Source organism: Ipomoea nil, unplaced genomic scaffold (genome assembly GCF_001879475.1).
Source record: "Ipomoea nil cultivar Tokyo-kokei standard unplaced genomic scaffold, Asagao_1.1 scaffold2159, whole genome shotgun sequence".
Lineage (NCBI taxonomy): Eukaryota > Viridiplantae > Streptophyta > Magnoliopsida > Solanales > Convolvulaceae > Ipomoea > Ipomoea nil.
Window position 1 is genome coordinate 3,540,672 of NW_017618587.1, and position 13,442 is coordinate 3,554,113.

Here is a 13,442-nt window from a genome sequence, read left to right on the forward strand (position 1 = left end):
CCGCAATTAAGATTAAAATTCACTTCTCCATACAAAATTTTATTAACACTCAACATTAAATTTACAAAGACAATTTATCCATCCATATTAATTTTGAAGCAAGATAATAAACATGTTGAAGCAACGGCCAGTTTCACTCTTTAAAATGAAGTAGTTGATTTGAGTCGGATTTTACTCCTTGAAATAATTGATTTGAGTCATCATGTAATGAATATCTTTTTTGTGATCATTTGCTAAAGTTAAAGACTACAAAGTATAAGTACCAATTAATATTGACATAAATATATGGTACAAAAACTAACTTTTGTATACGAAAATAAGAATTACATATTGACTTTATCGGTTTGAAGTTGTCAGCTATGTGTAATTGACAACCAGTTAAGTTTAGGTTATCTTTTCAATTTGAGATGATCATAACAACGAGCTGTGAATTCAATCATAGTGGTAAGTTATGAACAACTCATTAAATTATCTTTCAATTTGAAACGATCAACTATAAACAAGTCAAATTTCATCCAAAGTACATTTTCTCATAAAACAAAGACCCTGTATAAGAGCTATCCACAACAAAATGTCACAACCACCATAGAGAATTAGTTTGCTTGCAGGCCCAAAACTATGATGAACATTGCAATGACAGGAGTGCTTACCATAAAATGGGCATATCTTGAATGAAATGTGTAATATTATGTACCAGAAAGAAATCTCATACACATGGCTATTCTTGCCATAGAAGATGCCGACACAGATTATATAGAAGATTAAGAGAACTAACTAGAATATTACACACTAATTCCAGGAGACCAGGACTATAACATGACAACCTTTTGATTAAACAAATAATAGGGCTTCGGGAAGTGACTGATTGTCTTGATTTGATGACTGATTGTCTTGGTCTGATGAAAGAAATCTACGACAAGCATAGTATACAGCAGAATGGAAATCTGGTGCATTCTCTATAAACACAAAATGCCCACTCTGCAATTTTAAACCCAAAAAAAAAAAAAAAAAAAAAAAAAAAAAAAAAAAGTCAGTGCCTCTTTACAGTTAAAAAGAAAAACTATACTCCATAGCAAAATGGTGCACAGCAACTAGTCCTTGCCCAATATCCCCAGTCCCCACATTTTGTATCCTTATGTTCATAAAGAACAAGTAGTGGGTTGGTTAATTTCCATTTATTTTCTCACTGCGTTTTTGTTTCTGTAGGTGTGGGTGTGGGTGTGGGTGTGTGGTGTGGGGGTGGGGTGTATTAGATATGGACTGACCTCAGGTACCCTTATGATTTCACATGGAACTTTCATATTCTTGCGTGCTTCTACTGCTCTTTCGTAATTCATCCAATCATGAAGACCATATATGAAGGTTGTCGGCACCTTCCACTCTGATGCCCTGCATCGGATAAGATATAACACTTGATTGAAGGACGTGTCTATATAGCTATATTAAGTCTGTAATATGATGTTATTTCTTAAGCTCAAAACTGACATTGTAAGCTCGAACATTCTCTACTTAAACAAGAAGTTGAATTCAGGAGGCAGAAAGCACATCAGGGTTTTAATAGCAGATCGAAGCTTGCATTGATGCAACAAATCATAGGAAATGCCAGTATGCCCAAGCTAGAATGGAAGAATTTATTAAAAAGCCACAGGCACCTTCAACATAACTGATCTCAGAAGAATTTACTAAAATTAATACACACATGAACGAATCATATGCTTTGTGCCTGTGTAAAACTATTCTGGTAATCATGATTCATGCATCATGAAATTAAAGATATAAGAGCTCAATATTAAGACTATCTTAGCATTTCATTCATTAAAGGAACAATCTCTATATAATGCAACAAGGTTCTCACCTATGTAAAAGAGGACTCCGAGCAAATGCTCCAAACGAGAAAATATATTTTAAGCACAGCTCCCCACTTGCTTTGGCTGCCAGAGTATGGTACATATAATCTTCCAATAAAGAAACAGGTGTCATTAGAAAATTTATAAACAGGTAACAACTAACAAGTGAAGGAGGCTCATTTGAAGCTACCTGCCAGTAGCGCAGACTCCTCATTGGTCAAACCATCCCCACCTGAACTAAACCTAAAACCTGTATATTTACGAACAAGATCTGGGCCCCATGGACCTAAACCTCTGCATAAACATAAAATGATCAAATTCAATAATTATGATAACAAGTCAACAACAACAAAGTCCTCTCAAGTCTCAACTTACCCTGAAGATGTTATGGAGAAACAATTCATATATTAAAATAGCAGGTAAAATCGAGAACAATTAGCAATTCATATATGTTTTGGTTGGGAAGAAAAAAGTTGAAATGAAAAATATTCTAAACACAAAAATAATAACAAAATAAGGGGAGCATTAACAGCAGATACCTAATAAGCTTCTGAGGGGTAAAATTAGACTCCCATAGATGATTAATAATAGCTCCTTTCCATGTTGCTCTAAACTGTGTAAGCCACTCTGACCTGTGTTCTGTTTCTGATGTAAACCCAGCAGATCCCACCAGTATCAAGTGTTGAACATGCTCAGGATGCTACAGTAGTGACAGAATTAACATCAGCTCAGAGAAACAGTGATATTGATTTAATAAGCAAAACTTCATAGTTCCAACAGAAAAAGTTTACCTGGAGTGCATATTTTGCAGCAACATACCCTCCAAATGAATGCCCAAGTAAAATAAAGTTGGTCAGGTTTTTGGCTTTGCGCCACTCCTCAAAAGAATCAATGAACCATGCTTCAGTTTCTGTATTACAAGTTCAACAATACAAATGATGTTAATTTAGGAAAAATCTAATTAATTTTAATTCATCAAAGCCTAAGAAACCTTTTTTCACCTATCTTTGGGATCCTAATTAATCACCCCAACCTAAAAGATTAATCTTTTTGTAAGTTTAAGGGACTTATATTCATTCACCAAACCTAAGAAACCCTTTTCACCTATCTTTGGGATCCAATTAGTGTGAATCATCCAAATTTAAAAAAGAGGCATCATTTTGTAAGTGAATGGCAGCTACAAGGAAACAAAAGTAAGTGTGATCCAGTATCTGAGCATCTGACCTTCTGTACTTTTGCATGTGAAGTCAGGTCTGCTAGATCCTCCCCACCTGCACCAACATGGATCAAAAGGATCAGTAAAAACAGACAGAATATGCTTATGCATGTGTATAATACAGAATAGTACAATACTCACCCAAGCTGATCAATGGCAATGACTCTGAAGTGCTTGGCAAGATAGTCAAAATTGCGGAAAAAGAAGCCTTGAGAAGCACCATATCCGTGAACCATAACAAGAGTAGGAGATCCCTCTTTGCTGTCAAAGCTAACTGTATTTATGAACCTCGGTTCGTTGCTTGCGGATCTAAACCACCTAATTTTGGACCCCGGCGGACCGGAACCAATATTAACTCTCTCTTGAGTATAGGGAGTCCTGATTAACCAAATGAAACACACCGCATCAAATACACCGAAATCACACTCAATCCAGAAGCATAAGTAGCGGTATCTTAAAATGCAGAAATGATTTAAATTATAACCGACTTGTGCATCTTTCTAAAAGAGTTAATTCCACCTGTTTTGGAGCAATTCCAAATTAAATCCCAAGCTATCGTTTTTATTTGGACACTTTTAATTATTTTTATAGATATTTTTTATCTCTTCATATTTGAATCATTTGTTATATTTTTTTAATTTAATGGATCTAAGTAACTTCTAATTTTTAGTAAAATTAATTAAATCAAAAAATAACAAAAGAAAAGTATAAAGGTATAAAAATATTCTTATTTAAAAAAGTGGAAAAGAACTAAAAGTGTCTAAAAATAATAATCTAAAATTTTAAATGGCCACTAAATTTGAAATCGTCGAAAAAACAAGTGACCTGAGGTTGAGTTAACTCTTTCTAAAACTAGGGATTTTAAGATAGTTACTTGACAAGAGAAAGCAGGCGCTTCTCGGATTCGATGATGTGGTCCGTGGAAGTAGGGATCCACCGCAAAACAGACGGCCATAGCGATCTCTTCTTTTCTTCCGAAGCAGCCGCGGTGGCGGCCGCAGCCGCAGCAGAAGATGAATTAATCTCTTCCGCCATCTTCACCGCCGGTTTCCGACACCTCCTCAGCACTATGCTCATACAATTTCAAGAGAAGCGGCGGATTGTCGCAAGTTAGAATAATAGTCAAAGCAATTGCTCTTCTTTTCAATTCAACAAATGAATGAATAGCCGCAGAGTTCTCCCTCTCCGGCAACCTATATACGCGGGTGCGTGGTAATTGAATGTTCCTCGAGTCCCGCGACGATCCTACCGCCTTCGCGGAATCGCAGCCTGCTTATTCGTCTCTCCTTTATGAATCTTACTTTTTCTGATGGCGAAAAGGATGACGTCGCTCGCGTAAGCCGTCAGCGATGATTTTACAGCGCGGACGTGGAGAATTATGCGATCGACGATTCTCTGGAGACGTAGATTGGTCTACATGGAAATCAATCTTGAATGGGATCGCAAGTAACGTTTGCAATGACACACGTGACCGATGAAAATGGAATAAATGAGATAAAATAATAAGGAATAAGGTTCAAATTGGCCACTGAACGTGAAAATGCAATTAGGTCATTCAACGAAAAAAAAGTACAATTAGGTCACTAAACACTCAAAAAACGTGCAATTTCACCTGATAGCATGTTACTATCAATTTTAGCATGTTACCTGCTTACGTGGCAGTTGAGTTGACATTTTTAATAATTTTTAAATAATTTTTAATTTTAATAATAATTTTTTTAAAAAAAAACTAAAAAAAAATTACGGGTGGCCGTTCGTTTTATTTAATTTTTTTTTTCATTTTTTAAAATTAATTATTTAAAATTATTAAAAATGTCAACTCAGCTGTCACGTAAGCAGGTAACCTGCTAAAATTAATGGTAACCTGTTATCCGGTGAAATTGCATACTTTTGGAGTGTTTAGTAGCTTAATTGCACTTTTTAAAGTGTTCAGTGATTTAATTGAACTTTTTTTTTGTTGAGTGGCCTAATTGCATTTTCAGGTTACGTTCAGTCACCAATTTGAACCTTATTCCAAATAATAATACGAATTGCCTAGAAGGTTCATATGGTTAATGGTTTCCCCGTTTACCTGTGGCTTCGGTCGCCGGCTCGCATGGGGTTCAACCGAAGTTTTTAAAACATTAACCATTGAACTGAACTTTGTATTACCGAATTAATTGAACTAAAATTTTATTCAATCAGACCTCTAAACCAATTAAACCGGTTAAAATCGAAAAAATAACAAAATGTCACAACCACCATAGAGAATTAGTTTGCTTGCAGGCTCAAAACTATGATGAACATTGCAATGACAGGAGTGCTTACCATAAAATGGGCATATCTTGAATGAAATGTGTAATCTTATGTACCAGAAAGAAATCTCATACACATGGCTATTCTTGCCATAGAAGATAACGACACAGATTATATAGAAGATTAAGAGAACTAACTAGTAACTAGAATATTACACACTAATTCCAGGACTATAACATGACAACCTTTTTTATTAAACAAATAACAGGGCATCAGGAAGCGACTGATTGTCTTGATCTGACGAAAGAAATCTACGACAAGCATAGTCTACAGCAGAATGGAAATCTGGTGCATTCTCTATAAACACAAAATGCCCACTCTGAAATTTTAAACCAACAAAAAAAAAAAAGTCAGCGCCTCCTTACAGTTAAAAAGAAAAAATATACTCCATAGCAAAATGGTGCACAGCAACTAGTCCTTGCCCAATATCCCCACATTTTGTATGCTTATGTTCATAAAGCAAAAAGTAGTGGGTTGATTGATTTCCATTTATTTTCTCAGTGTGTTTTTGTTTGTCTGTAGGTGGGGGTGGGGTGGGGGAGGGGTGTATTAGATATGGACTAACCTGAGGTACCCTTATGATTTCACATGGAACTTTCATATTCTTGCGTGCTTCTACTGCTCCTTCGTAATTCACCCAATCCTGGACACCATATATGAAGGTTGTCGGCACCTTCCACTCCGATGCCCTGCATCCAATAAGATATAACATTTGATTGAAGGACATGTCTATATAGCTATATACATATTTTTTGGGAATACAAAAGGGTGTGCTACCCGGGGCGGACAAAAACAGACGCCAATCGAATCTCGTGGACGAGACGTAAGCTACTAGCGCCCGATTGGTCATTGTGCACCAAAACATCACAGCCCCAAGGTGGGGGAAACAAAAGAAGACCAAACCATGCTACCATTGGCAGCCAAAAAAAGCTGAGGACATTGTAAGCTCGAACATTTTCTACTTAAACAACTTGAATTCAGGAGGCAGAAAGCACATCAGGGTTTTAAAACTATTCTGGTAAAATCATGATTCATGCATGAAATTAAAGATATAAGAGCTCAATATTAAGACTATCTTAGCATTTCATTCATTAAAGGAACAATCTCTATATAATGGTACAAGGTTCTCACCTATGTAAAAGAGGACTCCGAGCAAATGCTCCAAAGGAGAAAATATATTTTAAGCACAGCTCCCCACTTGCTTTGGCTGCCAGAGTATGGTACATATAATCTTCCAATAAAGAAACAGGTGTCATTAGAAAATGTATAAACAGGTAAAGACTAACAAGCGAAGGAGGCTCATTTGAAGCTACCTGCCAGTAGCGTAGACTCCTCATTGGTCAAACCATCCCCAGCTGAACTAAACCTAGAACCTGTATATTTGCGAACTAGATCTGGGCCCCATGGACCTAAACCTCTGCATAAACATAAAAAGATCAAATTTAATAATTATGATAACAAGTCAAAAACAATAGTCCTCTCAACTTACCCTGAAGATGTTATGGAGAAACAATTCATATATGAAAATAGCAGGTAAAATGGAGAACAATTAGCAATTCCATAGATGGAGCTCACTGTAAACAAAATGGTGCAAATTCTGCATGGTGAACTCCAACTACACATAAAGTTGGATGGAATTGAAAATATATGAGATGACTAGTACAATAGTCATCAGTATACATAATTCAGAATGAATGGATCAATCCTTCTGTCTACATCGTGTTACTTTCTTTTAATGACAGTTATTAAAAAAAAAAAAATTGTGTAAAAGAAATTAGACATCTGCAAATTGAAGTGAGAGCATGAACTAGATAATAAAAATGGTAACAAACACTATAAGGTGCTTTTCTGTTTTGGTTGGGAAGAAAATAGTTGAAATGAAAAATATTCTAAAGACAAAAGAATAACAAAATAAGGGGAGCATTAACAGCAGATACCTAATAAGCTTCTGAGGAGTAAAATTAGACTCCCATAGATGATTAATAATAGCTCCTTTCCATGTTGCTCTAAACTGTGTAAGCCACTCTGACCTGTGTTCTGTTTCTGATGTAAACCCAACAGATCCCACCAGTATCAAGTGTTGAACATGCTCAGGATGCTAGAATATTGACAGAATTAACATCAGCTCAGAGAAACAGTGATATTGATTTAATAAGCAAAAATTCATAGTTCCAACAGAAAAAGTTTACCTGGAGTGCATATTTTGCAGCAACATACCCTCCAAATGAATGCCCGAGTAAAATAAAGTTGGTCAGGTTTTTGGCTTTGCGCCACTCCTCAAAAGAATCAATGAACCATGCTTCAGTTTCTGTATTACAAGTTCAACAATGCAAACGATGTAAATTTAGGGAAAATCTAATAAATTTTAATTCATCAAAGCCTAAGAAACCTTTTTCACCTATCTTTGGGATCCTAATTAGCTAGTATGAATCATCCAAACCTAAAAGATGAATCTTTTTGTAAGTTTAAGGGACTTATATTCATTCACCAAACCTAAAAAACCCTTTTCACCTATCTATGGGATCCTAATTAGTGTGAATCATCCAAATTTTTAAAAAGAGGGATCATTTTGTAAGTGAATGGCAGCTACAAGGAAACAAAAGTAAGTGTTATCCAGTATCTGTGCATCTGACCTTCTGTACTTTTGCATGTGAAGTCAGGTCTGCTAGATCCTCCCCACCTGCACCAACATGGATCAAAAGGATTAGTAAAAACCTGAACTACATATGCACACATGCACATGCATAGAAACATATAGATTTTATCAGTTACATCATTAGCATTAACCACATTTAGAATGCATGTACCCATGTACTGTAACATCTTCTACTATATTAAGTATGAAGTATAGTTCAACAAAAACAAGCAAAATGTGCATGTATTTTGGACTATTTCACAATTACTGAAATAAAAACGTTTTCAATTACAAATGAAATGGCAAAAAATACATTTAAATGTACTTGGCAGAGTGCAAAAATCAACAGAGGCATCTGAGGCTTGAGAGTGGGAAGCAGACAGAATATGCTTATGCATGTGTATAATACACAATAGTACAATACTCACCCAAGCTGATCAATGGCAATGACTCTGAAGTGCTTGGCAAGATAGTCAAAATTGCGAAAAAAGAAGCCTTGAGAAGCACCATATCCGTGAACCATAACAAGAGTAGGAGATCCCTCTTTGCTGTCAAAACTAACTGTATTTATGAACCTCGGTTCGTTGCTTGCGGATCTAAACCACCTAATTTTGGACCCCGGCGGACCGGAACCAATATTAACTCTCTCTTGAGTATAGGGAGTCCTGATTAAAATCCAATGAAATACACCGGAATTCACAATCAATCCAACAGCATAAGTAGCGGTATCTTAAAATGCAGAAATGATTTAAAACTAGGGATTTTAAGATAGTTACTTGACAAGAGAAAGCAGGCGCTTCTCGGATTCGATGATGCGGTCGGTGGAAGTAGGGATCCACCGCAGAACAGACGGCCATAGCGATCTCTTCTTTTTTTCCGAAGCAGCCACGGTGGCGGCCGCAGCAGCAGCAGCAGAAGGTGAATTAATCTCTTCCGCCATCTTCACCGCCGGTTTCCAACACCTCTTCAGCACTATGCTCATACAATTTACCCTCAATTTCAAGAGAGGCGGCGGATTGTTGCAAGTTAGAATAATAGTCAAAGCAATTGCTCTTCTTTTCAATTCAACAAATGAATGAATAGCCGCAGAGTTCTCCCTCTCCGGCCACCTATATACGCGGGTGCGAGCGTAGGTAATAGAATGTTCCTCGAGTCCCGTGACGATCCTACCGCCTTCGCGGAATAGCAGCCTGCTTATTCGTCTCTCCTTTTTGAATATTTTTTTTCTGATGGCGAAAAGGATGACGTCGCTCGCGTAAACCGTCAACGATGATTTTACAGCGCCGACGCGCGGACGTGGAGAAATTATGCGGTCGACGATTCTCTGGAGACGTAGATTGGTCTACACGGAAATCAATATTGAATGGGATATTTGGATCGCAAGTAACGTCTGCAATGACATACGTGACCGGTGAAAAATGGAATAAATGAGATAAAAAATAATAATAGTCGAATTGCTTAGAAGGTTCATATGGTTTTATTTAATTTACCCATTTATTCAATCAACATTTTTATAGAGATTTTCAAAGAATTTAAAAAAAAAAAAAAAAAAAAAAACAATCAAATAGACCTTAAATATTATACGAAATTGCAATTAGACTTTTAAACTTTTAAAAAGTTCAATTTAACAACCGGTCATCTACTAATAATATCCCTATAATTAAACTTCATATGATTAAATCGATCATCGATGACCGTTTCTGGTCGTCGATCGCCAAGCATCGCTTCTTCTTTTTCTAGGAAGAAGGAAACCGGTCATCTACAAATAATATCCCGATAATTAAACTTCATATGATTAAATCGGTCGTCGGTTGCCAAGAGTCGCTTCTTCCTCTAAGAAGAAGGCGCCCTCGTCGGTCGCCAAGCATTGCTTCTTCCTCAGGAAGAAGGGTGCTCGATACCCTAATAATTAAACTGTTTCTGATCGTCGGTCGCCAAGTGTGACTTCTTCCTCTAGGAAGAAGGCGCCCAATACCCTAATTTATGATCGTCGGTCGCCAAGCGTCGCTTCTTCCTCTATGAAGAAAGCGACCGATACCTCAATAATTAAACTTTATATGATTAATAAATCAGTCGCAAGCGACCGTTTCTGGTCATCGGTCGCCAAGCATCGCTGCTTCGTGGAGCATCGCTTCTTCCTCCACGAAGCGACCAAACGTCACCTTCTTCCTATAGTTTGATTCTTTATAATGTTTAACATTGGATTTTGTATTTGGGATATATGAATTATTCTTAAAGTTATGTAGATTGCGTGGTCCAAAGATATTGACGAATCACAATTGAGTGAAATTATGAGAATGTGGTCAAGTGAGACTAAAGGGCAAGCAAGCACCAACAACACTGTTGCTTAATAAGATGTATAAATATGATCTGCAAGCACGGAAAGTTAATCTGTAATGCAAACACTTCAGAAAATTAAACACCGGTTCAACTGTTGAAGACCAACTAATCTGCCAAGCAACCAGCTTGAACGTAACTGCGTGCGCATTATTTCAATTATGTGACGATCTAACTGGGAGAGGACAAAAGTTGAAGTCAGCTCTGGTAAGAATAATAATACAAGCAGAGTTTTAAAACTCCAAATTCTTATTACAGCGAGATCTAATCTACATCACAACATCTGCGCATATGAAACCCATATTGTTCAAGCCTCGTGCATGTGATCTTCAAGCAAAAATTAAGTTTTTTCAGAGCCAAACGGCCTCTGCAATCACGAATATGATGAAAGTTCAATGCTTGTCCCCTATTCTGCTCTGGACTGACCAGCGCGGGAGGAGAGGATGATTCCAACAATAAGGCCATAGAGAGCAAGAGCTTCAGCAAAAATGAGAATGAGAATCATCCCGACGAAAAGTTTGGGCTGTTGTGCATTGGCCCTGTGGGGAACGAAAAAGAATTGTGACAAAATATAACAATCACCAATAATAGAAAGAATCTACACATGGAGGACGTAAAGGAGTGAAACAACAGAAGATGTAAATAGGTGGATTGTTTAACCAATACGCAAATTGCTGGAGACAATGAGTGTGAAAGAATGGTCTGTTCATAATTAACAGGAGCAATTGCATCAAACACACTAGGCATTCTGCCCTAGAATGAATAATTTCATGACTTTGAATGGAAAAATCACACTCTTTAGTAAAAATTGATAACCAACTAACCTACTATAATACTACAACATGAACTTGATTTCATTTTTTTGCCTAGAACACTAACCACTGTTGTGTAAGGCCCACAAATACCTCCCCAAATTATATAAAAGAACCAAAACGTAAGCATAAGAATTAAGAAGAGGAGTGAACTAGATTCAACCTCGGGATTCAGGAAACACAAATTGATCCTAGCGGAACTGGTTGATTTACACCATGGTCCCATAGGACTCTGCACAGTGAATGCTACGGTCATGAATAATATGACTCGAGATCTTTATCTCCTATATGCTGCATCTTCCGCTACGTAGGCAAAGCAACATATTATGCATGCCAGGCTTTGGTGTTCAAGTTAAACCAATAAAATATATTCTCCAACTACTTGAATTCTTACAAAATTGAAAAGTCATCTTTTTAGTATATCACCAAGCAGATTGAAAAGTCATCATGTAGTTCAACCAATCACGAACTCCAGATAATCTACTCATTAGGACCGAGTAAGCTACGAAATCATCTTGAATTTTGAAATGCATATATGATACTACAAACTTACAAAGCATTAAATTCAAAGTCAGATAATAGAAAACAAATCCATTTACAGCAAATATAGGATCCATAATCACCGAAAGTATCTTCCTATTTCCTAATCCGATCCAATGCAATCAAATTCACAACAAATCATATTATATAAATGTATAAAATGAGATATCCACAGGACAGCAAAACGACAAACGAAGCTCAGCTTACCTAACACCGGCATCACCAACAATTCCAATGGCCATACCAGCAGAAAGGCCAGCGAGGCCACAAGCAAGGCCAGAAGAAAGGTGAGCGTAGCCATCAAAGAGATAGTAGGACTTGGTCTTGGGGTTGATTCCAGTACTGATGATAACAGCGATAATCAAACCGTAAATACCCAACACACCAGCCATAACCACCGGCACAATGGACTTCATCACCAGCTCCGGCCTCATGACTCCCATCGACGCCACACCAACCCCACTCTTCGCAGTCCCGTAAGCGGCTCCCATACCTGTTAAAGCAAATTCACAAAGTTAGGCGCGAAAAGCTCATCGAATACACAAATTCAATCCTAGATCTGTACAAGAAGAGAACGGATTGACGTACAGGAGAATACTAGGGCGGCAGCAGCGCCGAGGAAGCCGAAGAACGGTGCCGTTTCATCTCCGCTGAAAGTTGACATTTTCTCTGGTGCTTTCGAATCCGGATTCGATCGGATCTGCAGCGACGGCGTAATTGACCGGATCTGAGAATTCCCGGCGTATGGCTGTGCTCACAGTCTCGGAAAAACTGTGAATCCTTTTGCTCTGAATCTCAAAAAGTTCTGGTACCGATATCAATCAACTTTGTCTTTATTCCAGAGCTTTCAGATTTAATCCTCACTCGACTTGATTACGAAAAAGACAGTTAAAAATTAAAAAATAAAATAAAATAGTGGGCCGAAATTATGGGCCGCACTGCCGCTATTGGGCAAATTATATTATGCACCGCGGTGCATAATCGATTATGCACCGCGCGTCTTTTTTTTTTTAAATGAAAATTAACAGTGTTTATTTCCGCCGTTTCGCACCCTTTTGCAAAAAGTAACTCTGTTATTCAGTGTCATTTTGTATACACTGCAGTTTCAGTTGAACACAACTACAGTTTCATTTCGATATAACTATAGTTTCATTCGATATTTATAGACTCAAATATGTGAAAATGTTATTTAATTTTATTTTATATACACTATAGTTTCATTAAAACACAACTACATGATCATTTTGATATAATTACAGCTTCATTGTACAATATACACTCAAATATGTGAAATGTATTCAGTTTCAGTTTATATACACTGCAGTTTCATTTCACTATAACTACAGTATCATTTTGATATAACTGCAGTGTCGGTTTGAATATACTGTAGTGTCAGTTGGTGTTTAATATACCAAACAAACGGACTCCGTTAACTCTAACGGCGGGCCGTTTCTTTACTTAAAGAAACGGTGTCGTTTTTGACCGCGGTGCACATGCACCACGGTCTATAATATAACGATTGCCGCTATTGTTTTCATAAAAATTGTTATGGATTTTGCTTACTCGAAGCCCACAATTCCAAGACTTTAATTCTATTTCTTTTTTTTTTTTTAACGAAAGATTAGTTCATTGAATCACAAGTAAAAATATTTACAAGAAAAGATGGAGGAGAATCGAACCATTTTCGCAACTTAACTTTGCAGATCGCTTGACAAAACGAAATTCAATATCCCTAATCGTGGATGCTAAATCTTTTACAT

General features: G+C 37.1%; 3 protein-coding genes across 4 annotated transcripts; all 3 read right to left on the reverse strand.

Annotated features, from left to right (window-relative positions):
* Nucleotides 1-622: 622 nt before the first annotated feature.
* Nucleotides 623-4,384, reverse strand: LOC109149713 (1-acylglycerol-3-phosphate O-acyltransferase-like). Its single transcript, XM_019297650.1, has 9 exons — nt 3,938-4,384; nt 3,205-3,441; nt 3,072-3,118; nt 2,639-2,757; nt 2,387-2,547; nt 2,038-2,141; nt 1,856-1,955; nt 1,266-1,389; nt 623-978 (listed from the first exon to the last, which is right to left on the reverse strand). The coding sequence occupies exons 1-9, from the start codon at nt 4,138-4,140 to the stop codon at nt 832-834; spliced, it is 1,242 nt and encodes a 413-aa protein (XP_019153195.1). The 5' UTR covers nt 4,141-4,384; the 3' UTR covers nt 623-831.
* A 982-nt stretch (nt 4,385-5,366) lies between these two features.
* On the reverse strand, nt 5,367-9,388 carry LOC109149714 (1-acylglycerol-3-phosphate O-acyltransferase-like). 2 transcript variants are annotated; one of them, XM_019297651.1, is made up of 9 exons: nt 8,770-9,388; nt 8,422-8,658; nt 7,992-8,038; nt 7,548-7,666; nt 7,296-7,456; nt 6,672-6,775; nt 6,490-6,589; nt 5,924-6,047; nt 5,367-5,677 (listed from the first exon to the last, which is right to left on the reverse strand). In XM_019297651.1, the coding sequence occupies exons 1-9, from the start codon at nt 8,973-8,975 to the stop codon at nt 5,552-5,554; spliced, it is 1,224 nt and encodes a 407-aa protein (XP_019153196.1). In that variant the 5' UTR covers nt 8,976-9,388; the 3' UTR covers nt 5,367-5,551. The 2 variants fall into 2 exon arrangements, 1 of the variants encoding a protein (XP_019153196.1); XR_002048992.1 differs by lacking the exon at nt 5,367-5,677 and adding an exon at nt 6,136-6,316 and having other exon boundaries at nt 5,972-6,047.
* A 991-nt stretch (nt 9,389-10,379) lies between these two features.
* Nucleotides 10,380-12,548, reverse strand: LOC109149789 (V-type proton ATPase subunit c1). Its single transcript, XM_019297786.1, has 3 exons — nt 12,271-12,548; nt 11,890-12,175; nt 10,380-10,869 (listed from the first exon to the last, which is right to left on the reverse strand). Exons 1-3 carry the CDS (start codon nt 12,344-12,346, stop codon nt 10,737-10,739), a joined length of 495 nt encoding a protein of 164 aa, XP_019153331.1. The 5' UTR covers nt 12,347-12,548; the 3' UTR covers nt 10,380-10,736.
* Nucleotides 12,549-13,442: the final 894 nt, after the last annotated feature.